The sequence below is a fragment of the Balaenoptera physalus genome (assembly GCF_965194825.1).
Source record: "Balaenoptera physalus genome assembly, chromosome: 13".
Taxonomy (NCBI): Eukaryota; Metazoa; Chordata; class Mammalia; order Artiodactyla; family Balaenopteridae; genus Balaenoptera; species Balaenoptera physalus.
In genome coordinates, this window is record NC_138892.1 from 90,937,016 (window position 1) to 90,964,157 (window position 27,142).

Genomic DNA, 27,142 nt, shown 5'->3' on the forward strand with positions numbered 1-27,142 from the left:
CCTATTTTTAGTGGGTAAGCCATCCTTCAGCTCTTTGAGAATTCAATAAATGCTATGAACTACCTCTCTAGAAGCATCTACAAAAGTCTGCAAACAACTTTAAGAAGCTGATTGCCCGCCCTGGAGAAAAAGATTTGACAAGACTGTTCTAACTGTGGACAGAGCTAGGAATGGAATTTTATCATCTGACTCCCAGTATCACAGTGCTTTATTTAATTGTCTTAAAGCACTCCATTTGGTGATACAGTCTACGAGAGAAAATATTTGTAAGAAATAATGATGTCCTTTTATATTATCGCTTCTAAAATTAGAGATCATATAAAAGTTAATTGAAAAGTGCCTTGAACTCTCAAAGAGAAAGGCAGCATAGCATATCAATCCAAGTTACATGAAAAAAGAGAGAACATTAAAAATGGATACAGTGAAACCAAATTTCAGGTTCTATAGGTTTAGCAATGATTATTTTCTCTGGTATTCATGGTAAGCACGATCTATGCGATGCAACCATTTATATCATAATAAACACTTATCAATCATGTATCAATTCCTCAAATTTCTAAAAAGAGCATCAGAGAGCATTTACCTTTAAAATTTTTATTTTATTTAAAAAACTTTTAAAAATTATTGAAGTATAGTTGATTTACAATGTTGTATTAATTTCTGCTATACAGCAAAGTGATTCAGTTATACATATATATATGCGTGTGTGTATATATATACATATATATATACACACACACACATTCTTTTTTATATTCTTTTCCATTATGGTTTATCACAGGATATTGAATATAATTCCCTGTGCTATACAGTAGGACATTGTTGTTTACTCATTCTATATATAATAGTTTGCACCTGCTAACCCCAAACTCCCAAGCTGTCCCTCCCCCCAGAGAGCATTTATTTTAATGGTTTAGAAAAACATATTGTTAAATATATGATTACTTACTGATCTAATTCCAGGTAAATTCAAGAGTGATCCAAGGACTGGCACTCTTCTAATAAATCCAACAACCACAGGAAAGAAGCCCCTGGGAGAGGCGAAAAAAGTTCTTAGGATGAACACGTTCTCTATTACCAAAATGAACCGTTAGCCATGTAAAAAGAAAGGATCCTGTTAAAGTTTTGAATGTTTTAAGAGACTTCAAAATTCAGTTATCTCTTACCTCTCCCTGGATTTGATCCCTTCCTTAGTTGTGCTCATAACATTCTGCATAAACATCTATAATGGCATTACTATTACATCCTACTGGTATCTTTACAGTCTATTTCCCATTTTAGAAATGAGAGATTCTCTAAAGCAGATTTGGCACTTAATAATGTTTGTTTCCTGTGGGCAATATGGTGCTTGGCAGATAGAAGACAAATGATACACTTTTCTTGAATAAATAATTAAACCAACTTACTTGAAAGTATTTTCTCACATTGCATACTATTCTTTACTGGGTAAGTGGCATTTGTAAAATATTAACTGATCAAAACCTCCCATAATGTATTTGGTCCAAAATTTTCTAATATCTACATGCACTAAAGAAAGTGTCATCAAGTGACAGTAACTGTACAGCATCAAGTCTACATATTAAAATGCTGGATCGATCGATCTATCTACCTACCTATCTGTCTGTCTATCTATCTATCAATCACTGTCTGGTTGATGAAAATACCAAACATAAAGAGAGTGCCGTAAAATGCCAACAAAATAAATTTTATTGCATTGAAAATACTTTATAAAATAATTTATACCCTGACATAAGCAATCATCTGCATCTGATAAACACATCTGGGTTTCTGTAATAATTATTTGACATAAAGGTTTACTGAAAGAGAAAACAATAAAATAAAATGGTCGCCTTACCTGAACAAGAGAAAGAACCCATAAATCTCGAAGATCATGCCCATCAAAGGCCAACCAGTCAGGACTACAAATACGCCACCCAGGAAAAATCCTGTAGCTTTCATTTTATGTTTCTGGAAGAAGAATCTGAATGTTCTTTCTAAACCAATTACAAAAGCCAAGCCAGCCACAAATAAAACCTAGAAGAGGAGGAAAACGTAACACAGAAAAAGCAGTTAAATGCACTGCATATGCTTGAAGGGGTAAGGTCAAAGCTGAATATGATAAAAAAAGACATGTGGCTTTTAATGTGAGCAACTGGCCAGAGAAAACTACAATGCACACCAAGAGGCAGAACCACGTTAAACCTGTAGTTGTATCCCATTCTGTTCAATCCTCTTCTATCTTGATTATATGAAGAAAAGAGAAACAAAGAAAGATTAGGTGTCACCCAGCAGCATCTGCATCTGCAGTGGTTTCCCCAGCTTTAGCTAGATGGCGATGGCTTAGTCAAGCAGATGAGCGGCAAGGCAAGAGAGGGAAGGTGCCCGAAAATATGTCAACCGAAGGTACTCCTGGTTCTGAAAACTTGATCAGGGGTGATAGGAGTTCCTATGGACGGGAGAAAACCTGACATGGCCCAGTTGGTAGTAGAAGAAACCACGCAAAGCCAGCAAGAAGATCCTAGTTTTATTAATTCCGGAAATCTGGGAGCAGCAGAAATGAAATACAGCCATGCATTCTCAAATATACTTATAGTTTGTAGGTTTTCAGACAATGGACAAGAGATGGTGATTGACTAAAAGCCTGCGTTTTCCCAGGTTTTATTCCCAAACACTTGCCTTTCTTCATAACCATTCTTCAGTGAAAAATATTTCACAAAAATGTTTATTAAGCCTATTGGTTAAGCTTCACATTCTGAGATACCAATGCTGTTTATATTATTGTTTATTAAAACATTAATTTTGAACAATCGTTACCCTTTATATTTTCCAATGTCCAATTAAAAGCCCAATGTTAACATACACTTCAAAAATATTTTATCGCTATTCAGTGACTTTATTGCCCTCTTAGAAGGGTTATTATTTATTTCTAGAACTCTTGCACAGCCTTCACACATGCACAATAGAGTACACATTCCAAATAAACAATATACACACCTTTCTCAGCAGGTCAATTATTAATACATTTTTTAAAGGTTTAAGTAGTTTTTAAAACTCTGTTCATTTTATGCTATTTAAGCAAATGTTAAATCTCAGGTGTGTAAAGTCAAAACATTAACAAACTTACCAAGACACGGGGCTATCAAGTCATCTATTTTGAACTATTTGAGGCAGTCTTGATTTAATCTATTGTAAATCACATATCAAACACTTAACAGAGCAGTTATGGAATTAGAAAACTTCATTAAGCATTTATCTTTTATTTAAACAGAAAGCTGACAGGTTTCACCCCTGATGAAATCAGAGAATGTAACAGGAGTCTTCACATGAGTAACAGTGAATTACTTCCCCCCAATTTCATAGCAGGCAATAATTCATTAGTAGTTAAAATTTCCTTATGAATTTAGTTAAAATATATATTGAAAAACTCACATTTCCAATAGCCAGTAGTGCTTTGTCAAAAAAGAGAATCATTCCAAAGAACAGGAAAAACACTCCAAATCCTGTTAATCCCATTCCAATTTCTGCAATATAAGTTATATGGTTAAGGGTAGAGCAAAAGTAAAGTTACATTAAGATCCTCGTAAACTAAGCAAGAAAAAATTTTCAGTTTTTCTTTTGACTGATATAAGGAAATAGGACCCTAACATTGCAGGTTGACTTATAATGACATTCATTAAGATCCAGAACAAATTAAATTAACAACAGAAAATTACTCCCAAAATTTAAAATATGAATGGGAATTTCTAATCCTTATATGAGAGAGAGCATTTCTCACAAACATACCCATAATAGAGAAAGACAAATGAGGAATCTAAACTTTTGGTTATATTATTTTTTCCCTCCCAAGAGCCCTTCTGGCATCAGACATAAGTATGTGGGTTCACTTTTGTCTCCTTTTCTCCTTTCATATTCCATGACTAGTATTTGTATGCACAATATCTGCAGTTCCTTCTTTCCCTTCTGAAAACGAATTCCTTCCTTAACCCACTGGAAATGCTATGGGAGGTCAGCACAGACTGCTTCTCACAATGACAACAGGAGAGATTTTGAGAGTCAAGAAGCCGTTTCCTCCAAAGTTAATTTTCAGACTTTTAACTTCTTGACAGCTTATTATGGATTCATCTTCTACAAGTCTCTCTCAACTATGCATCCATTCACATATTTAGTCTAAGAGTCCAAAAATCACCTCTCCAACATTTCAAAGAAGACTGTTTTACCTAATATTAATATTCTGGGTTTTTACTTTTTCATTCAAAAACAAAGAATTGTTGATCAACTCCTAAATGCCAGCAACTGTTCTAGGTACTGAGTATAGAGTGATGCACAAAGTATAAGCTTTTAAGTCTATGGTTACTCTTTATACAAAACTAATATTTTATTACCTTTACACTCCCTAGACTTATCTTTATGTCTGAAGAGTCTTAACTTTCTAAGGTTACAGTTGTACTATTCTGTTAATGTTACAAAGCACAATCCACGAAATTAGTTCCTTGATTATTTCAGTTTTGTTTTCAGGAAACAGTCACCAATCCTTATTTTACCTAGCAGCACTATCTGCATAAAATAATAAATCAGACCGAAACTGCCATATTTTGGGAAACACAATTTTAAATACACAGTAGTGATTTCTGATCTGTTACTTTTTTGCCTCGGCTCCAGAGAGCTAAAATCTAAGTCACAGCTACTTAAAAATTTAAGCATGTAAAATGTTATGATGAGTTGAAAATTTATATCCTATGCCTTTTTTGACATCCTTCACCTCAATTTACAGTTAACTCCTGCCTCCCATTTCAGCTGCCTTGTTCTCCGAAAGTTAGTCTAAAAGAATTCAGGTACCTGTCCATAAATACACTGGTAAGTGTATTCCACGGACACAAATTCTCATGAAAATTGGAGGCTCATACCTTCATGCTTAAATGCTTTAGGAGAATTTAACCAAATAACTGTTTAGGTGTCAGACATAATTTCCTACAGGAAAATATGGACAAAAGAGCAAGGAAAATTCCATTAAATAACTATTTAGTAGTTAGGATTTAGTCACTGGCAGCTGAATTATTTAAATACAACTCATTTCTATCTTTTCACAAACTGTCCTAATGATTACGTACACATTTTGAGATGTTTGTTCATCAGAAAGGAAACTATATGGCAATATGCCTACTATGTATTGAGAATTTACCATGAATTGCCCATTACGAGGTGCTTTTCGTATCTTATAGAACTTAATCCTCCCCATACTACTGCAAGGTAGGCATCATTACATTATTCTAGAGATTTTTTTTTCGCCAGGTTAAATATGTTTGATTAAATGAAATTCAAGGGCACTGGAGTAGGCTGAACTTCTGGGAGAAGCATCTTTAGGTTTAATATAATTAGCTTGTTACTAACATAACTAAGGAGATGTCAGTACAAAATTGACTGCAGTGAAAAAGGACAATGTCTGTACATGGTTTTACACTTACTGAGATGTTTATACAAATATGTCATAATTCCTTTAGCAAAACTGGGGGGTTAAAAAGTAGCACCAGCCCCATGTTTCATGTGGGCAACTGAAGGCTCAGATTAATAATTCACCCTTGATCACAGAATCAGCAAATGTGCGTGTGGAGGGGGACAGGTGCAGGGAGGGACGGGGGTGTGGTGTGGAGTCCGGCTAGAATTCCAATCCAGTCTTCAGGCTCCACATCTTACAACTATCACAGGGGAAACCCAAACATTCCCACTACTTTATCCAGTGTCGTACAGAAAGAGAGGGTTGCCTGTAACATTTTTGTCAAAACGGACACTAGCATGTTATTGCCCAATAGTCCCTGATCTGAATGGGTCAAAAGTCTCAAACTGACCTCGCTGTGTTATTTTCTCCCCTCCAGAATTCCATTCTTGCCTATGCCTATGTATTCACAAGCCCTCTGGTTATTAAAGCCCTACTTGGAGCTGCTCGTTCACCACCAGAATCATACCCAGTAAAATAAACTTATCTTCCTCTGTGCACTATCAAACCTTCATTCCCGCTCGAGCGCGCGCACACACACACACACACGTGCGTGTTTTTAAAGCATAATCTGATAAAAGTAGTCTAATAAGACAAATGTATCTAAAATCAAAAGCTTATTGTAGAAATGTGGTAAGGAGAGATATTCTTAATCCAATGACAATCACTGTTAGCATTTTGATATCTTATTTAAGACATTTTAAGGCAGCATTGTCTTTCTTACTATGCCCATTCCTTTCAAAAAGTAAAAATGTCACAATAAAGAACTCAACTGAACACCATGGTAGAATTTCAGGCAATGTGACATAATGAAGTAAAGATTTAGAGGCAGCATAGGAACTGCCCCACTCCAGCCCCCTCAATAAATCTTGTGGGTTTTTTCTGGGGTGGGGTGAGGTAGGGTGTGCTACTATAGAATTCCCTAAAACAATTATGAATTGCTATTTACTATGATCAGTACTTGGTCTGGTACTTCTCTTCCAGAATCAGGATCCCAGAATAATTTTGGCAAGTCACTTGAATGATGGCTGATCCCTACAGTTAAACACACACACAAACACCATTTGAAATCCAAAGAGCTTTTGGTTCACTAATCATTTTGTGTTCTGATCCATTGTCTTATCTAAAACACTTGACAAATGAGCAGTAAAGAGTATAATTTCATCCTCCTCATCAATTTAATGAAGTGAGGAGACTGCTTCCTATTCTGCCCACATTCTAACCCAACCCCCTTGTTCTGGTTTTTGGAAGGATGTAAATCAGGCACTTGTCCCTATAAGACTTCAGTAGAAGAGAATCTCTACACACAGGATAAGCAGTTCATATATTTACCTATGTAATAATCACAGACTAAGATTGGAAAGTTAGATAGGAAAACTATGTAGAGATTAAGTACTTCCTCTGAGTAATTAGTAGTATTAGAAATAAATTCTAGCAATTTATGTATACAATTCTGCTAAATTCTGGGTTTCAATTGAGAGGAACAGAGCACTGCATCATAAAGAAAATAGGCTCTGAATATTCTACACAGTCTGTCTCAAAAAAAAAAAATCAATGCACAATTCTAAAGGATAAATATCTACTGTTGAAACTATTTTTGCTATGGAACAATTTCTCCATTCTAAGATAGATTTCAAATAAGCTTTATAGCAAGTCTTCTTAGATGCTAGTAGGGTACCGTGAAAAGAACAAAGGTTTTTGAGCCAGCAGACTTGGGATCAAGTCTTGTTTCTGTCACTTCCCTCATGATTATACATTGAATTTCTTTTGAGCCTCCTTTAATTTATAAAAGAGACATATTCCTCTTTGCTCTACAGGACTCTTAAAAGAATTCAGGATAACGATTTATATAAAAGCACATGGTAAACTGAAATAAGATGCTTTTATACAATTATATAAAATGGCTAATTTTATTATAACAGTAAACCAAAACATCCCACAAAAAACAAACAAAAACCCCAAACAAAAAAGGACTATACTTATATTTTCTCTGATCAGAACAGGCAGACCAAAATGGGCGTCCAAGGTGCAGACCCAGTCCAATTTGAGGAAGGGAGGGAGCTCGATTCGGGTGGCAGTGTGGGCAGGAGTTATTAGCAGCTCGGTGAAGTTCAAGTTAGCCATGATTTGAATCCAAACCTTACGACTCCACTTTAAAACAGGGCATTTTTAAAGGAAGTTCTATTTTTATTTCAACAGACTGTTTAGTTCTTAAAATCTTTAAAATTCAAGTAAGTTATTCAGAATAAGAAAAACAAAGGCGTGGCAGATAAAACAAAGTGAGATAAAAAGTCTATCATGACCATCAAAAGATAGGAAGCATAGGGTTGGCAGAAATGTAAATACTAAATTATTAAGATTGACAAAAAGGGATAGAAAAGTGTAAATTTTACATTGATAGAAAATGAAAACAGACAGCAATGTTAATCTTAGAGATAAGATAGGCCTGGAGAACTCTGTGGCAGGCAGAAAGATGCTAAAATAATAAAACATGCCACCAAAGCACAATATACAATATTAACGAAAGAAATCGTTTAACTGAACACAGAGTTTACTATTGGGGAGACAGTAGCCGGTAGAAAAGTGAAGTTGTTTCAAGGGACTTTTAAAAGGTTGCTTCCAGTAGTGGCAAAAGGCAAATACTCAAAGTATTTAAGCGTAAGCACATTTTCAAAAACAGCCTATCATAGGTGACATTTAAAACTCGGCCTCCCAAACAACCAGCAGTAACTTGTAGAGGACCCCAAGCATGTCACGTGCAGAAATGTCCCCAAGAGTGGGCCGCGGGCACAGCGCATCAAACTTTCTCTCGTGGCCACCCGCGGGAACAAAGCGCCCATCTCCCTGGAAGTGAGAGCTGCGCTACCACGGTGCGAGACAGACGCTCGGCGAAAGCTCCCCCTCCCCAGCTAGGGCGTCTCCCCAGACCCCACCGACTCTCCCCCCAGGCCAGGTCCGCCACCGCGAGTCCAGCCCTCGGTTCCTCCAGGCAGCCCTCCAGACGCCCGCAGCCCTAGCTATGTCTCGCAGGCCGCCGCCCCCATTTCGGAGCTTCATTCATTGACCCGGGCGGGCGGAGGGGCGGGCGGGCGAGACCCAGCCCAAGGAACGGGTGTCCGGGGCTCGCGGCGGGGCCTCGGAGCAGGTACTTACTCTGGGTGTCCGTTAAGGAGATCATGGCTGCAGGGGTGAGGGCGGCGTCGACAGCACCTCAGAGCGGCCAGGGTGTGAAGCGAAGTCGAGAGAACGAAGCCGGGAAACAGCCCAGGCGAAAGCCGCCACGTCTTCCGGAAACACGCAGCCGCCCCCACCCCATTTCAAAGCCGTTTCCCATTGGCTAAGCCTGCTCCCAACATCAACCAATCACCTATGGCTTTGTTCAGTGGCGCAAATGGTGGCCACACCCCTTGACCAATAAGAGAAGGATATTACTTGCAATTGGTGGAAAGGACCGACCCGGAAGGGTGGATGCTTCTGGCTGGAAAGAAAGGAAAGCCTGGTGGCGGGAAGTTTTCGTTGGAGCGCGTCTGAAAGCGGTGCGTAGCGGACCTGAGGCCGGGGCGTTTTGGGGTTGGAGACCGAGGAGAGGAGGATGTTCCTTAACCCCCTGGGGAGACGTTCTGGGGTAACTCCCGTTACCGCTTTGAAAGAGCTAATATTCCTTTTCCTGGCTGATGGGGAGGCCGGCTCACTTCCTTCCACCAATACATTGGCGGGGGAGAAACAGGGGCCCTCGCCCTTCTAATGGAACTCTCTATCATCGCTCAGCTCTAATGGAACTCGGTCCTTTAGGGGCACGTTCCACTGCCGACCGGTCTTTTTTTATCACCAGCCTTTTCCATGCAGGAGGCTTGGGTACCACAGCCTGTTTATTTGCAACCACTGTTTATTGGGAAACGCCACTGGGAACGCCTAAGCGTAAGGGAGGGTATTATTCAATTGCTATTGCGTCTAAACGCAGGGGGCGAGGAGTTGGGGGATGTGTGTGTGTGATTTAGCCTCTGGTACTTGGTGTCAAGAATGCATGACTGCCTGAGACCCTGTAAAATATTTCCTGAGGATGCTTGCAAAAGTTCAGGTATAGCAAGTAAAACCACTGAATCATGGAAGTAGTAATTAGTAAAAGTTCATTGTGTACACACCAAAAAGACAGTTTGCCATCTGGGAGCACTCAAATCGAAACATGGAATTAGGCTCAGGGCTATATTGTTATAAAGCAGCTTGTTTAGTAAGGACTGTTTATTCTTCACACTGATTGGTTATAATAGTAACATTTTCTTAAAGGATAAGGAATTGATTAGTGGTTACCTCATAGCAACCTTGGGAAACAGTTGGAGTTTTGCTTCTGATTTCCAGAGGCAGAAACAAAAAATGCCCCAGGTCAAGTTAGTCTTTCAAAATAAGCTAAATTAAGCTTTGTTTGTATGTCTGTGCTGGTTTTGTCTGCCCAGGAAATTTTCAAGACTGGTCTACGTTTGTTTTGGATTTTAACAGTGCCTAGGTACACTTCTGACACACATGCTATAGATAGCTCATTAATTTTTGAACCTATTTTATGTTCAGATAGCTTTTGCTATTAAATCACATCCTTTGGGGAAGGAGTTTATGACCAGTTTTTTTAACAGTATAATCAAAGGAGCCGTTTAAAATAGTGGGGCAAAATGGTTGTAGATTACATCCTTTCATAAGTATAGAAGAAGCCTCTGCTTTCAATCTCAGCAAACCTGAGCCTGCACTATATGCAAGGCACTGTGCTAGGCTATGTGGATACAGATGTGAAGGGACTCAATCCCTGCCCCCCTGGAGAACCTTACAGTCTAGAGAAGGAGAATTGTATTTCCACAAAATGGTGAAGACATATTCGTATCGATAAAGAATTAGAAGTTCTTGGTTTACTCCCCTCCTTCAGTATCTTTTAGTGGTGTGGCCCTTCCAAACTTCTTAGCAAGGTAAAGAAGACCCTACTTATTTTTCCAGCCTAGTGGTGACTACAGAATTCTACATGAGGAAGGGCATAAGGTCAGCAGTTTGAGTAAGAGTAGGGTGATGCTGAAGCTTTGGAGAGCATTCTAAGTTAGTTTTGGAAAATATTGGTTTTCCATATCAGAGTTGGGGGAGGTATTCCTGGAGATTATGGACAATCTAAACAAAGTTCCTACCCTCCAACCTCACCTCCTTCCATTTGCTCATGTGTACTCTTAAGTTTTAGTCTTTCAGAAATATTTTGAGTTCCTTAATACAAACCAGGCTTTTTCCCCACTTCTGACCTTTTCATGTTCTCTCCCTCTGAAATCTCACCCCTCTGTAGAATACCAATTCCTCTTTTAAGATTGAGTCTAAATTGTAACCCTTTAAAGCAAATATTCAGTAAAATGTTAAATGATTAATTTGAATATTATGTTGATGGGTTTTACTTCATCTGGGGTATTTGAATCTATCCAACTTGTTATTTGTAAAATAGCTTCCACCATCCGAATTTTAGAGACGGGGAAGGGGCTGAGACGAACAAGTTGTTTAGCTTTTCTAAGGTCACAGAGTAATTTAGTGGTAAAGCTGTTTAACCTCAAAGCTTTGCTCTTTTTTTGTGACATCGCTTTGTGTCTGGTGGATATTTGTTCAGTGTTCTTGACGTCATACTTGTTATTATATGTTTATGTGACTTTGGACACTTCTCTGAAATCTAGAGAATTTTCCATAAAAAAGTGGAGTGGGAAGAAGCATGTAGTCCTTATTGAAAGGTCACTGCAGTATATAGTTTACTTTCTAACATTTTTTGTGCTTAGTAATGACAGATTATCATTGAGCGTTATCAACAGTACTGTTTTTAAAAAGTTGTTGCTCTGATTTTTCTTTCACTTTTAGAAAGAAATTTGGCTCTCCAATTCAACTTTAGAATGGCATCCGTTTCAGGTTAGTGGAGATGATTACATTTTGTAGTTCATTCTGTTCTCTTTCTAATTGCATGTTTTTCTCTGTACCTTCCCCTCAATTTTGCTGTGAACCTTAAACTGCTCTAAAAAAGTCTTAATAGAAATTAATAAAAATAAATTTTAAAAATACTTGTTTTAAAAATTCTGATTATAGAAGTGATGTCTTTTCAGATTTTTTTTTCATTGTGGGAAAATGTACTTGATGAAATTTACCATTTTAGCTGCTTGTAAGCATACAGTTCAGTGGCGTTACGTGCATGGCATTACGTGCATTTGCACTGTTGTGCAGTCATCACCATTATCCATCTCCAGAACTTTTTCATCACTCCAAACTGAAACTCGGTACCAATTAAACCCATTCCTCCCTTCCCTGCAGGTAACACTATTCTGCTTTCTGTCTCTGTGAATTTGACCATTCTAGGTACCTCATTTAAGTGGAATCATACAATATTTGTCCTTTTGTGTCTGGCTTATTTCACTTAAGCATGTCTTTGAGGTTCATCTGTTTTGTAACATGTATCTTTTTAAGGCTGAATAATAGTCCATTGTATGTATATACACCTTCTCTTTATCCATTTGTCTGTCAGTGGACATTGGGTTATTTCACTTTTTGGCTTTTGTGAATAATGCTGCTACAAACATTGTGTACAAATATCCATTTGAGCCCCTGCTGCCAGTTTTTGGGGGTGTATACCTACAAGTGGAATTGCTGGTTAACATGGTATTTCTGTGTTTAATTTTTTGAGGAACAACCGTACTGTTTTCCATCGTGGCTATACCATTTTACGTTCCCAAAAAGCAATACATAAGAGTTCCAAGGAATGATATGTTTTTTGATAGCATTCTGGGAACTTAAGAAATTATCAGGTAGACAATATAAATCATTTATAATCTCACTAGTCAGGTTAATACTGTAACATTTAGATGTATTGTTTTTCAACAAAATTTTTAACATTTTGTACATAATGTTTGGTAATGTGATTTTTAAAAATATAACGTAGATATAGAATATAGACATATTGTTAAGTAAATTCTATGTTGTAAATATTCTATTTTTAATACTGTTCTGTATTTTATTGTTTTGAAGTGACATTAAATAATTAACACTTTTAGTGTTGGTGTTGAACTTTTAGTCTGTCTCCATTTTTAAAATGTAAAAAAGGTTGCGTTGAACATCTTTGAATCAAAAACTTTGTGTGCGTCTCCGATTATTTCCTTAAGATAAGTTCCTATAAGTGGAGCTATTTGAAACATTTTTAAAGTATAAAAGAAAAACTTCCATTTCACCTTTTCCAGGCAGCTACTCTTGGTATTTTGGTATATTTGCATCCATTGCTTGTTTTTATAAACTTGGCTAGATTCTATTGTGCTTATTAGTGAGGTCTTGCTGACTATTCAGTAAAGAAGTGGATGGCAGGAGTGAGGAACTTATTCTATGGTTATTTTCCTGTCCTTTGTAGGATATAGTGAATATGACCTTTGCTACGTACTAGCACTAACAGTGGGGTAACAAGATTAGGTTCTTTTCAAACTTTAAAGAAATGGTTTTCCTAAGTATGGCATCCTCCCATCCACCCCTAAAAACTTTACAATTTATTTAAATATAAATATGAAAAAAATAGTGACATAGATTTTGGCTTTGTCTCATGACTCATTCTCACAGCTTAAGGGTTAATAATAAATGGTAACAATTTAAGTTATATTAAATGCTAATCCAAATGTTCTTTACTAAGAGACAAAGGTGAGGGTTTCAGAGATGTTATGGAACCTTGCCTCAGTTCGGTATAGGTATTTTTGGAATGCATAAATGAGTTATTCTACTTATCAAGACTTTAAGCTTTCTCAGTAGGCTATGATTTTAAAATAACTGAGTAATGACATAGATAAATTTTATTTAAGAGGAGATGCTTATTTTGAATCATTGCCTTTACAATATTGTGCCCCTTTCAAATAACCCACCTCTTCTATTGTTCTACCCACTTGTCGAACTATATTTGAAATGCCTCTGAAGTTGCCTTCAGACAGTTTGTTGATTTGGATTTGATGGCTTCCCTTGTGGCAAATCACTTTCCTTTCGTTGTTCATTTCAGTATGGGATATTGCTAGAAAATGTGCTGTTTCTGAAGACTGGTACCTCCCTTGCATCAGCTGTAAGCTTAGGAACTCTGGAGTGTGATCCCTGCTCAATACTATGTGCTCTTGAGATATATTATAGTAATAAGCCCTCTTTGTTATGGATTATTGAAATCTTTCACTTTTCAATCTCATCTCCAATAATACAACTCATGTGTTGTCCGTGCTGGCAATAGAGGTGATATAATTTTGAACAAAAACATTAAAGGACCCTGATTTATTACAACGAGCTCTATTTTCTTATACTCTTAGTCAGTCAGGACTTTATCTAAGGTACGATGATACTGACTTTGTAGCATAGTTTGACATTAACATCTCCATTACGTAGGATTTGATCAGGAAGCAGAGCCACTATGAGCGATATAAGGGACTGACTGTAGGGATCCTACTTGGTGTGAATATGGGAAGTGGTTAAGCTCTTTCTTTCTGTCTGTTGCCTGTGTGTCTGGAGCTGGGCCCAAAGTTGGCGGAGCCAACAGTTAGGAAGAGAAGACGCATATGCAGTGGGGAATGCCCACAGAAACTGCTCCCCACGAAGATGAATCTTACCGAAACCTATATCAGTCTCTTATTGCCTCAAAGCCTCCAGTGTAGGTGATGCAGGACCTGTCAAAATGCTCGCGTCCTTCCCCGTGGAGTTGCATATGACCTGGCTGGGTGTTCAGAGAAGCCAAGGGAGGAGAACCACAGGATCTAGAGGAGCTGCAGGCCCTGCTGTTTCCCTACGGATATCTAGCAGCAGCTGGAATCATGGACCCAGCTGCTGCCCCATGCCAGTGAGGTCACCAGGCCTGACCTTGCACTGACCTTCTTAAATATGGAAAATATGGCGACGGCTTCACTTCCACCTCCTACATCTCTGGCTCCCCAGCATGATACAGCTGTCCCTGGTCCAACCAAATATACACTGATCATCTCCTCTGAAGAGGACAGGCATTCTTTTTATTCATCTTTGGGTGATGCTCATTCCTCTTCTTGCTGAATCACATCCTTCTTGATAATCTTCTAACTTAAATCCTGAGATATGAGGTTAGCGACTATTAACACTTTTTATTTTAGAGTTTAGGGGAATGGGAGCAGGAGCATCAATCAACCCATCCATCCATCCATCAACCAACCAACCAACCAACCAACCAACCACCAACAAGAAAAACCCAAATTTGGCTTATATAGGAATATCAAAATAAGGGAGAAATGCTTATAGCTACTACAGTTCTTGGTTCTCACCTGATCATGGGGTCATAGCTATTATTTTATAACTGCCTTTTCAACTTCTCATTCCATAGCTTTTTTTTTTTTTAATTTTATTTATTTATTTATGGCTGTGTTGGGTGTTCGTTTCTGTGCGAGGGCTTTCTCTAGTTGCGGCAAGTGGGGGCCACTCTTCATCGCGGTGCGTGGGCCTCTCACTATCGCGGCCTCTCTTGTTGCGGAGCACAGGCTCCAGACGCGCAGGCTCAGCAGTTGTGGCTCACGGGCTTAATTGCTCCGCGGCATGTGGGATCTTCCCAGACCAGGGCTCGAACCTGTGTCCCCTGCATTGGCAGGCAGACTCTCAACCACTGCGCCACCAGGGAAACCCCTCCATAGCCTTTTGTTCTCAGCAAGCAGCTCACCTGGTCATGGGGCCTTGCCTGGTGGGATTTGCCTTAGCAGTTTGCTTGTAATGAGTTTTGGTAGTTTTCCATTAACTCTAATCAGAGGAGATGGGAATACCAAAAGACAGCCTAGAGGATCCCCTCCGTTCCAGACACACTTCTCCTCACCTCTGCAATGTCACAGCAATCCAATTCCCTTTAATAGTCAGGATAACTCACCCCAGCCAGTCCAGTAACCCCCTTCTTGGCCTGTTGATTTCCTGTGATGAGGAACGCAAACTGGCCAAGTGGTAGTCAACTTCCAGTTAAATGGAACCGTTGCTTTATCTCCTGGTAGAAGAGTTCTTCCTTGCTAACTAAGACCTCTAGACCAGCAGAGTCCAAAGTTTCAGGGATGGGAAGCAAACATTTCGCTAGTGGATCCTGGCAGTGGGAAGAGCACTGTTCACTGTTGTGATAGGTAAGCACACTTAGCTGCCTTCCACTTGGTCTTTCCTACCATAATCGTCCTTACTCTTGGGTCAGGAGACCAATGTGTGAACTCAGACAGTTGCTGAATATATCTGTTCTAATTATGCCTGCTGGAACTGGGGAAGTAACCACAGAGTAGTTTGGAGGACCTCCTAGCCCACTGTATGATGCACCCAAGCAAAACTGCATTGATCATCGGCTTTGCTTAAGTCCAGTCCCTACTCTGACTGGTGGATCACCATGGCATTTTAGTTCTCCAGGAATTATCAGTTTAGAGTTGATGTCTGGTAGTTTCTGAGAAGTTATTTTCCTTTTCCCAATACACAATTACCTTGATAAGTCTCTGGAGAAGGATAGTGGAAAGATTTACCACATACATTTTTAGCTGTGTGGGAGAGCCCTTTTTCAAAGGGCCCCACTTCCAGTTTATACAAGGGACTCTAGGTCTAGAAACTGGCCATTTCCGGGAACTGGTTGAAGGACTAGGGCTCCGTTGCGGTGATTCAGATCAGGCGTGTGTTTACCAGAGTCAGGCCTTTGTATTCTGCCTGGACAGATCAAGTCCTCTATTTCCATTTCAGACATCACGATCAGCTAGCTACTGCCAGAGATCTCTGTGGGTCAGACTGTTCTACTCTATTGCCCGGTATGGCAGCCACATCCACCTTTCCTCTGGTCGTGAACTGAATTGCCAGCCTTTAGCCCCCATGTCTTAGAATCCATCATTCTCGTTGATTCAGGTAGTCTAGTTCAAAGGTAGTACTTCCCATGGTCATTCCTGGCTTACAGAGAACAGCCACTCCAGCCCTCTTCCCGGATGCTGGGGCTCCCCTCATGAATGCATTTCTTTCAGGCTTGGTGAAGGGAGGATCCTCTGGGTCCTGTTGGGGGACGGGACCACAGGAGAGTGGACGATCAACCCACCTGATAATCCACTCTAGCACTCCCATCTCCCTAAGCCTCAGGTTTCCCTCCTTTAGAGCATACCCAGGAGGTCCTAGCCTTTCCACTTCATTGGCACCTCCACCTGTGTCATTCCACCCCAACTTTCTGATATTCATCTTTGGGACCAGCTAAGTAAATTATTAGAGCCACTCCTGGCCACTATATTTAGCACACTAAATCTAGAATTTCTTTCTTTCTTTCTTTTTTTTTTAAATTTTGTTGTTGGACTATGTCCTGTCTTTTTTTTTTTTTTTTTTTTTAATAAATTTATTTATTTATTTTTGGCTGCGTTGGGTCTTCGTTGCTGCCCGGGTTTTCTCTAGTTGCGGCGAGCGGGGTCTACTCTTCATTGCGGTGCGCGGGCTTCTCGTTGCGGTGGCTTCTAGCTCTAGGCATGCAGGCTTCAGTAATTGTGGCACACGGGCTCAGTAGTTGTGGCTCACGGGCTCTAGAGCGCAGGCTCAGTAGTTGTGTTGCACGGGCTTAGTTGCTCTGTGGCCTGTGGGATCGTCCCGGACCGGGGCTCGAACCCGTGTCCCCTGCATTGGCAGGCGGATTCTTTACCACTGCGCCACCAGGCAAGTCCCTAAATCCAGAATTTCTTATTGAGTCCACACCAGTAAATTTGGCTTCGTTCAATATTGTATGCTGTCCACCTTGATTTAGTAGCCTTAGGACCTATTCCCACGTATACGCTATAGTTTCTGGTGATAGATATTGGCAAATGCAACTCTTTTGGTGTGTTTCATATTTTCTCACGGTTCACATTTGTATACCTCATCCTCTGGGGCCTCGTGGGTCTTGTAGCGCTGGGAGGTGGCGGGGGCAGATCCTGCGGGTGATTAGCATGCTCTTGCAGAGCACCTACCCCAGGAAAGACCGTAACGGGCAGGAGGAGGCTGTTTCAGAAAGGGGAGGGGGGGTAAAAAAGACTTGGCAGAATTAGTGGCTCAAGGTCCCCTGCTTCGTTGGAATCTGCCCATATGTTCCCATCCCGATTTCAGGGTCTCACTCCTTCCAAATCAATGTCCTAACTTTAACAGAAGAGTCCCTGTGAGGTTGGGAATTCAGTTTGTATCATAATTCAGCCACCTGCAGAATTTAAACTTGTTAGTATTCAGTAATCTCAGCCCTGTAGCTCCAGCATACTCGGAAGCAACCAACTAACCCCATTATTCTTACAAAAATTTTCTGTGACAGCAACATTTGGTCACCCAGAGCATTGCCTTCTCTAGATACTTAATTACTGGTGTCTATAGATGATAATTTAACTCCGTCTACTGCATGCTGTGGAATACCATTATCACTTCTACCACTGCAAAGAGGGGTCATTAATGCCCTTAAATCTAATCAGATCAGAGACTCAATTCCAGGTGACCCAGAAACGATTCAGAGAACCCATCTTTAAGGTTCTGTTCCTCTGGGACAACATTTGGCATTGGTTAGGGTTCCATCATAGAAGCTGAATCATTATGAGTGATATAAGGGATTTATGCCAGGGATTAGTCTCTACATGATCATGGGACCTGGTGAAGAAGTCCATTGCTAGTCTGGAAGTCACAAGAGCCAGCAGTAGGGACAGGAAGATGGATGTGGCATGTGGGAGGATAAGGAAGAGCTGAAACTCACTAGGACCAAGTGGAACCTGTGTGTCACTGGGACTCATGTGGTGTGTCACTGTCCCCAAGGCTCTGACCTCCAGGCTGCTGGTGCCCTGCGGAAGAGCTGGTGCACTTGCCGCAGAAAGTTGCATGTGAACCCGGCCAAGGATTCAAAGAAGCTGAAGAAGCTGTGAGTAAACCTGCCCCTGTTTCTGCCCCCTGTCAACAAGGTGAGCCAGCAGATCAGCGACAATGGGAGTGAGCTGCAGCAACACCTGACCTTATGCCAGCCTCCTGACTGTAAACCTGGCTGCTGTTTCATTTCCACAGACTTCCCTGGTGGCCAGCCCTAACCAAGAATCACGCAGGCGGTTGGTACAATACAAAGCCACTGGAGCATCCTATTTTAAATCACAACTGTAAGATTTCATCTCATGAAAGGCATTAAGACTGGACACTGATTGGGAATTCCCTGGCGGTCCGGTGGTTAGGACTCTGCGCTTTCACTGCCGAGGGCCAGGGTTCAGTCCCTAGTCGGGGAACTGAGATCCCACGAGCCATGCAGCATGGCCAAGAAAAAAAACAAACAACAACAAAACAAAAACTGGACACTGATTAATGCAGGCAGATGTTTTAGAAAACACCAATCTATAAAATTTTTCTAGCTTCCACTGATGTGATGTCAAAAGAAATCTCACTTTGACTTTAACATTTGGACTGATTAGAGTCATACGTTAAGGCTTCTTTATAAGTTAGCATGCTGGCCTTGTAATGCCAATTCCAGTACCACGCTTGATTTCTCTCTTTACTGTTACATCATTGTGTTTATAATCACCGACTCCTTACCATGTCACAGTATGAACCCAAATATGAATGTTTTTGTAAAATGATAGCTAGGTAGTTAGGGTATGACTTTTAAATAATTTCTTCTTGCTTCAAAGTCTGGTCACTTTACTGAAATGATTTAGGAGATGGTTGGACCACTGTCCTACAACATAATAAAAAAAATTATTGTTGATTAAATGCTTAACTGTGTGCCAGGTACTGTGTTAAGAACTTTCAATATGCTATCTCATTTAATTTGTTATAGCAGTTCTATGAAAGCTAGGTATTAATATTATCCCCATTTTACAGATAGGGAAATTGAGGCTCAGTTAAGTATAAGGTACTTCGTCTGAGGTCACTCAGCCAGTAAGAGGAAGACCTAAGATTTAACTCGGGTCTGTGTGGCTCCAAAACACATGCTTTTAACCACTCTGCTATACTATGATAAGTTTATAATTTTGATGGTGAGGAATACCCAAAAATCAATAATAAGGAAACCTAAAGTTGTGATTAACTCTGTCTGGTCATTATATCTTTTTTCCTCCCTCGTAGCTCTAAGTGAGGAACTGGATTCTATAACCAGTGAGCTACATGCAGTGGACATTCAAATTCAAGAACTTCTGGAAAGGCAACAGGAGCTTATTCAGAAAAAAAATGTCCTAACAAAGAGGATAAAGCAGTGTTTAGAGAATTCTGATGCTGGGGAGAGCAGCGAATGTGATTCTTCACCTGCCTCTTGGAATAAAGAAGGTTTGCTCTTTTTTTGTTGTTTTTCTTTTTATCTTTGCCAGTTTTGTTTCTTCTCAGTTCTATGAACTGGAATTAAATCATTGTGCCTGGGTCAGTGCTTTCTAGTAGCTTAAGAGTTGAAACTGGCCATTCCTTAAGTGGCAGGGGAACTTGGAGGCAGACCATTCTTTACCCATGTTCTTTTTAAATGAAGCCTTTATTATTCAGAATGTATTATTTTGTCCAAATATGGTTTCAGCAACATTAATCGGTGCTTGGAAAAATAAGATATTTATTTAACTCAATTTTCTAGGTTTTAACTAGAAAAAAATTAAACAATTGAGAAAAAAATTCAAACTCCTCGTTAAAGTGTAGTTCATTCTCCTGCCCTAGTGAACAAACCTTTCTTGATTCAGGATCTTGCCAAGCGTCTTCTTTATCATTAATTGTGGAATACTATAACTCTTGAAAGAATTGAATTGCTTTTGTGGGCCTTTTTTTCCAGTGTTCATTTTTAAACAAGATATTTACACCAAAAATTTCAGGTAATCGTTAACTTTGTTCTTGATAGTTGAGTTTTCTATGATGCTATGAATTTCCTGGTGGACATGCAGACTGTTTTTCAAATACCTGACCAAGCACCTTTCTCCTCTGTAAGTTATTTATCACCGGCAAAGGTTGTCATTTTTTTCTGATGTACTTTTTTTTTTTTAAGAAATCTACTTTAGATTTATATATTTATTTATTTATGGCTGTGTTGGGTCTTCGTTTCTGTGCGAGGGCTTTCTCTAGTTGTGGCAAGCGGGGGCCACTCTTCATCGCGGTGCGCGGGCCTCTCACTATTGCGGCCTCTCTTGTTGCGGAGCACATGCTCCAGACGCGCAGGCTCAGTAATTGTGGCTCACGGGCCCAGTTGCTCCGCGGCATGTGGGATCTTCCCAGCCAGGGCTCGAACCCGTGTCCCCTGCATTGGCAGGCAGACTCTCAACCACTGCGCCACCAGGGAAGCCCTGATGTACTTTTTCTTATGATATATCATTAAATTTGATTTTGCTTAGCATCGTGAATTAAACAGATCTCAAAATTATTATTATAAAAGTTAAATTGTCCATAGTATTAAAAGTCTTATATATTGATCTGATTCTTCTCTATTATAAAAACGGCCATTCACATTTGTGTCTCATTCATAATCCTGAATAGTTCTAATCTATCTGGTTTGTTTTTCTCTTTCTAGATTTCCCATGGTCTGATAAAGTTAAAGATGTTCTGCAAAATGTCTTTAAACTGCAGAAGTTCAGGTCACTTCAGCTGGAAACGATTAATGTAACAATGTCTGGAAAGGAGGTATTTCTCGTTATGCCTACAGGTGGGGGAAAGAGCTTATGCTACCAGTTACCAGCGTTATGTTCAGATGGTGGGTATTAATCAACATTAATTTAACATGAAGAAACATCGTTTCTCTGAATATATCTTTAAGTCTTTAAAAAAAATGTCTAGCCCTGTATTTGCCAAAATCAAGTGCATTTTTGTTTGATTTATCTCTCCACTAATAGACATTTAAAGGATTCACCTAGAGAGGGAATGTTAAAGACTCTGAGAGTAATTCATTCTTTTATCTGGTTCCTGAAACATCATTAAAAAACATGTTGTAGGAGAAAAAGCACTAGAAAAGGAGTCGGTAGGCCTGGAGTCGAGCCCCAGGTCTTTGTGGAGTGTCTGCTGTGGAGTTAGGCCCTGGAGATACTGGAGTCAGCAAATGTACGTGGTCCTCGTTTTCACAGAGCTCAGTGGCCAGCAGTGCTTTCTCAAACTGTAATGTGCATAAGAATCAGCTGGTAATCTGATCAACATGCAGATTCTAATTTAGAGTGAGACCCAAGAGCTTGCATTTCTGACAGGCCCTCCGATGACACTCATGCTGCTGTTTGGGGACTAGCAGGGGTATAGAGCAGGGTCAGCGGACTTCTCCTCGAAGAGCCAGTCAGTAAATGGGACAGGCTCTGCGGTCCGTGAGGTCTCTGCCGACTGCTCAGCTGCCAGTGTAGCAGGAAAGCAGCCACAGACGATAGGTAAAGGGATGGCTGTGGCTGTGTTCCAGGAAAACCTTATTTACAAAAACAAGCAACCGGCCCTTAGTTTGTTGACCCCTGGTCTAGAGAATACAGCTTAATTGCAAGCAATTGCATTAAAGGTTTTGTGATAAAGGTTTTAATAGGGAATCAAGTCAGTGCAAAGATCTGGTCTAGGGGCTGTTAGGGAAGGCCTGAGGAAGTGGCTTTTTTTTTTTTTTTAATTTTTTTTTCATTGAAGTATAGTTGATTTACAGTGTTTCAGGTGTACAGCAAAGTGATTCAGTTATATGTATATATGTATATATATTTTTTCAGATTCTTTTCCCTTATAGGTTATTATAAAATATTGAGTAGAGTTTCCTGTGCTCTACAGCAGGTCCTTGTTGGTTGTCTATTTTATATGTAGTAGTGTGTATATGTTAATCCCAAACTCCTAATTTATCCTTCCCTTACCCTTTCCCCTTTGGTAACTGTAAGTTTGTTTTCTGTGTCTGTGGGTCTGTTTCTGTTTTGTAAATAAGTTCATTTGTATCATTTGTATCTTTTTCTTTTTTTAAGATTCCACATATAAGTGATATATGATATTTGTCTTTCTCTGTCTGGCTTACTTCACTTAGTATGATAATCTCTGGGTCCATCCATGTTGCTGCAAATGGCATTATTTCATTCTTTTTTATGGCCGAGTAATAGTCCATAGTGTGTTTTTGTGTGTGTGTGTGTGTGCGCGCCTAAAAGTGAGAGAACATGCATGGTGTGGGGTATTCAATAACCTGGAAGCATTTTAGTGTGGCAGGCAGTGAAGGGCAAGATGTGTGGAAAGAGTCTTTAAAGATATTTTAAAAACTTTTCCTTAGATGAGTGGAAAGCTATTGAAGGGTCTTAAATAGGTAAGAGACTTGTCAGATTTGTGGTTTAGAAGGATAATTCCAGCAGATGGAGGAATTCCAGAAATATTTAGGAGGTAGGTTCAGTAGGACTTGGTATTCATTGGATACAGGACTAGGAGAAGAGATAGTCTAGCTGCCCAGATTTGAGGCTGGGACAGATGGTGAAGTTGTTCACTGAAACAGGGTACACTGGAGAAAGAACTTATTTGGGAATGGAGAGGGAAGGTGATGAATTTAATTTGGGGCCTGTTGAATTTATGATGCCTGCAAGATATCCAGGTAGAATTGTCCTCTGAGTAGGAGGATGTTTGAGTGGAAAGCTTGGGTCCGAGAGATCTGAGGTTGCTGGGTTGGAGGCTGTTAGTATGCAGATGGCTATTGAAGCGAACTATATCATTCCAGAGCAGCGTGAGAAGAGAAGAGCGCCCAGAACAGAAACCAGAACACCAAGAGTGTAGGGATAAACAGAGAAAGAGGGCCTTACAGAGAAGGCTAAGACAGAGTAGCAAAGTGTAAGAGGGTAGTCAGGAGAGTATGGTGTTATCAGAAGCCTGGAGAAGGGAGTATTTCAAGCAGGGAGTAGTTAATAGTGATGACTGTTGGCAAAAGGTCAAATAAAATAAGGACATGGAAGTTCCAGTGGACTTAGTGACAAGGGACTCAAATATGACCTTGGCTAGAGCAGCTTCAGTAAAATGGTTGCGTGGCAACCAAAGAGCAATTGTTTGGGAGTGAGTAGGAGTGAGGAAGTGGAACCAGTGAAAGGGACACTCTTGGGAAAGAATTGCTATGCAGGGAAAAAGACAGGGGGCCTTGAATTAGGTGTTCAGGGTTTCTTCCAATCTGAGAGAGACTTGACCGTGTTTAAACATAATGAGGGACTTCCCTGGTGGTCCAGTGGTTAAGACTCCACACTTCCACTGCAGGGGGCACGGGTTTGATCCCTGGTCGGGGAACTAAGATCCTACATGCCATATAGGGTGGCCAAAAATAAGATAAAATAAGATAAGATGATAAGATAAAATAAAATAGTAATGAGAAGTTGCCAGTAATGAGGGAGAAAGTGAAAATACAGGAGAGAGGACTAATTGAGAGGGTAAAATCCTTGATAAGGTCTTAATCTTGAGTATGTTTTTTAAACTGGTCTGCTTTCTGCCGTAGGTTCTTTTAAGGAACAAACTACAGAAACATAAGATCGTAGGATTTTAACAATGTAGAATAGCTTTTGTAGCTGCTGCAAACAATTTCAGTTCTCAGAGAAAGGGGATATATTACGAGAACTTGAGTCAGTCAATAAACCGTTCACTGATGTCTGATCTGACTAAATTAATCTGGTGCAGTAAGTGACTGGATACTCATGTAACTATCATTCTAGATGATACAAGTTGCTATGTTTTCTTTGGAAAGCTAACTGGTTAGTATTTGACTTGATTTATATCATTTTACTAAGATTATCAATACTGAATGTTAAAAATGAGAGTAAATTCAAAATGATAACATCTATATTTTTATAAGACTGATAGGGTGAGAGATTTCTGTTTATCTTATATCTGCTTATTTGGCTTATTGTTTATTCGTATCTGCCTCCTTTATTAATGAGGGTAAGATATAGGTGGTATATTGCTAAGGCTGCATTGAAAATCAGTCCAAATTGATGGGCAGGGCCACAAGTTACAGTAAAGAAGGTAAACTCATTCTGGTGGTGATGTAAAATTTAAAGTAGATTTCTTTCTCTTTTAGGTTTTACACTCGTGATTTGCCCATTGATCTCCCTTATGGAAGACCAATTAATGGTTTTGAAACAATTAGGAATTTCATCTACCATGTTAAATGCTTCTAGTTCTAAGGTATGTGTCTGTGGCTTTTATTGTATTTTATTTTTAATTTACACTCTTCATTGAAGTAGGAACCTTAGCTACAATTGAGTTGCTTATAAAATTAAAAAACTGATAACTGTTTACGTTGGAGTCGAAAATTACTGCTCATAGGCCAGTTCTAGCCCACTGCCTATTGTGTGTGGTCCGTGAAGTAAGATTAGTTTTTATATTTTTAAATGGTTAAAAAAAAATCAAGGGGCTTCCCTGGTGGTGCAGTGGTTGAGAATCTGCCTGTCAATGCAGGGGACACGGGTTCGAGCCCTGGTCTGGGAAGATCCCACATGCCACGGAGCAACTAGGCCCGTGAGCCACAATTACTGAGCCTGCGGGTCTGGAGCCTGTGCCCCGCAACAAGAGAGGCCGCGATAGTGAGAGGCCCGCGCACTGCGATGAAGAGTGGCCCCCGCTTGCCACAACTAGAGAAAGCCCTCGCACAGAAACGAAGACCCAACACAGCCAAAATAATTAATTAATTAATTAATTAATTAAAAAAAAAAAAGAATACTTTAAAAAAAAAATCAAAAGAAGAATAGTATTTTGTGAAGTGTGAAAGTTACATGAAATTCAAATTTCAGTGGCCATAAATAATGTTCTGTTGGAACAGAATCATGCTGGTTCTTTTATGTGTAGTCTGTGACTGTTTTCATGCTGTAACGGCAGAGTTGAGTAGCTGTGATATGGACCACAACACCAATATTTTCTATCTGGCACTTTACAGGAAATATTTGCTGACTGTTTTATGGTATCCATTCTAAAATAGTGAGCAAGAATTTCTTATTATGCAATATAATTAAATACAAAAAATGAATTAGTAACAAGATACCCAACCCCTGTGGAATTTCTTCTGTTTGGGAATGGACTCTCTTACCTTTATCTGTAGAATAAAGCATTTCCAAGGTGTTTGTTTTTTAAAAAGCATATTATTGAAAATTTTAAAAATATACAAAAGTAGAGAGAATAGTATAAAAACTGCCATGTATCCGTTAAGTACCTTTAACAGTTATCAGCATATGACCAATTTTTTTCGTCTATATACCCCCAATTTCCCTTCCTGCCCACCCTTGATTTATTTATTTGAGACAAGTCCTAGACATCATATCATTTCAGTTGTAGCTTCTTCTTCAGTGTGTATCTCTAACATTTTAAAAAGGTAACTACAATGCCATTATCACATCTAAAAAATTTAGTATTAGTTCCGTAAAACCATCAAATAAAAAGATTCAGATTTCTGTCTCATCAAATATCATTTTTTTTAATCATGGTCCAGATAAGGTTCATGCATTATGTTGTACTGGTTGATATATCCATAGGTTTCCCTTATTTCTTGTTTGTTTCCCATGCAAATTATTGTTTAGGTTGGTTTTTTTGTTTGTTTTTTTGTCCTATACTTTCCTATATTTTGTCTCTTCCTGATTGTATTCTTGTGATGTTGTTTCACTTGTTCCTTTTAGTTAGGTCTAAAAGCTTGACTGTATTCGGGCTTTCTTTTCTTTTCTTTTTTTTTGGCAAGAGTATACTTTCCCCTGGTATCACTCAGGAGGTATATAATACCCAGTTATATTTTTGTGACATTAGCTTGATCAGTGGGTTCAGCTTATGTCTGCCTGCTCTATAATTATCAAGTTCTCTATCACCTTTTCATCTAATGGTTTTTAGCAGCCACCGATGATTATTGCCTACCTTAGAACATTATTTAATTAGGGGGTTACAAGATGGTGATTTCTAATTCTCACTTTTTCTTATATTAGCTAGACTTTTTCTGTAAAAAAGAACTTTTTCCTTATTAACTCTTTGCAGATTGAAAGTTCTTTCCCTTTCTTTACCAATTTTCAGAAAGAGTTGGTTTTCCAGCATTCTCCAAAGGTGGTCAATAAGTTCTTTTTTTTTTTTTTTTTCCAAGTATCATTGTAAACTTATGGATTTTTAACATGTTTGCTGTCTTTTGATCCATAGTTATTATTCTTTTTTTATGGTGAAATAGTCCCATCTTTGAGTAGTGAGAGTCTATCTAAGGTGTCTCCTAAATCTAACTCATAGCTTTTGAGTCTTTGCTTTCTTTTATAAGATACTCTGTGCTCATTTTGTATATTTGCTCCCAGACCTAAAGTCAGCTATGTCTTCAAGAAGCCCTTTTTCTCCTAGTCTTTCCTGTATAATTTTGTTTTATTTAAACTCTTGTGTCATTATAACTGCTTTCTCATTCACCAAAATGAATCTGTGGAGAACACTGCCTTCTCATATTGCACTTCTTTAAAACTGAAAAAGAGAGCAATAATAATGGAAAGTACAGTTGACCTTTAAACAACGTGAGGGTTGAGGGCCCCTAACCGTACACACGGTCAGAAATCTGCAGGTGACTTGTAGTCAGCTCTCCTCATTTCAGGGATTCAACCAACTGCAGATCGTGTAGTACTGTAGTATTTACTACTGAAAAAAATCTGCATATAAATGGACCCATGCAATTCAAATTTGAGTTGTTCCAGGGTCAACTGTAGTTAGAAAGGTGCGATGATTACAAGTTCAGGCCATGTCACTACTGCTTGAAGAGTTGGAGAAAGAGAAAGGTATAAGTCCAGTTTTCTG

General features: G+C 39.3%; 2 protein-coding genes across 3 annotated transcripts in view; one reads left to right on the forward strand and one right to left on the reverse strand.

Moving 5' to 3' along the window:
- Window positions 1-8,847, reverse strand: part of GOLT1B (golgi transport 1B) — a 12,629-nt gene extending 3,782 nt beyond the window's left edge. Inside the window, exons 1-4 of the mRNA XM_082419920.1 lie at window positions 8,645-8,847; window positions 3,430-3,521; window positions 1,856-2,034; window positions 950-1,031 (exon numbers count right to left, since the gene is read on the reverse strand). Of these exons, the coding sequence (XP_082276046.1) occupies window positions 950-1,031; window positions 1,856-2,034; window positions 3,430-3,521; window positions 8,645-8,669 (378 nt within the window). The 5' untranslated portion in view covers window positions 8,670-8,847. The remainder of the gene's footprint in view (window positions 1-949; window positions 1,032-1,855; window positions 2,035-3,429; window positions 3,522-8,644) is intronic.
- A 70-nt stretch (window positions 8,848-8,917) lies between these two features.
- Window positions 8,918-27,142, forward strand: part of RECQL (RecQ like helicase) — a 36,079-nt gene continuing 17,854 nt past the window's right edge. Inside the window, exons 1-5 of one of the 2 annotated variants that reach the window (XM_082419751.1) lie at window positions 8,918-9,027; window positions 11,354-11,401; window positions 19,547-19,744; window positions 20,958-21,137; window positions 24,423-24,529. In XM_082419751.1, the coding sequence (XP_082275877.1) occupies window positions 11,386-11,401; window positions 19,547-19,744; window positions 20,958-21,137; window positions 24,423-24,529 (501 nt within the window). In that variant the 5' untranslated portion in view covers window positions 8,918-9,027; window positions 11,354-11,385. The remainder of the gene's footprint in view (window positions 9,028-11,353; window positions 11,402-19,546; window positions 19,745-20,957; window positions 21,138-24,422; window positions 24,530-27,142) is intronic. The other variant, XM_082419752.1, reaches the window with a different exon arrangement.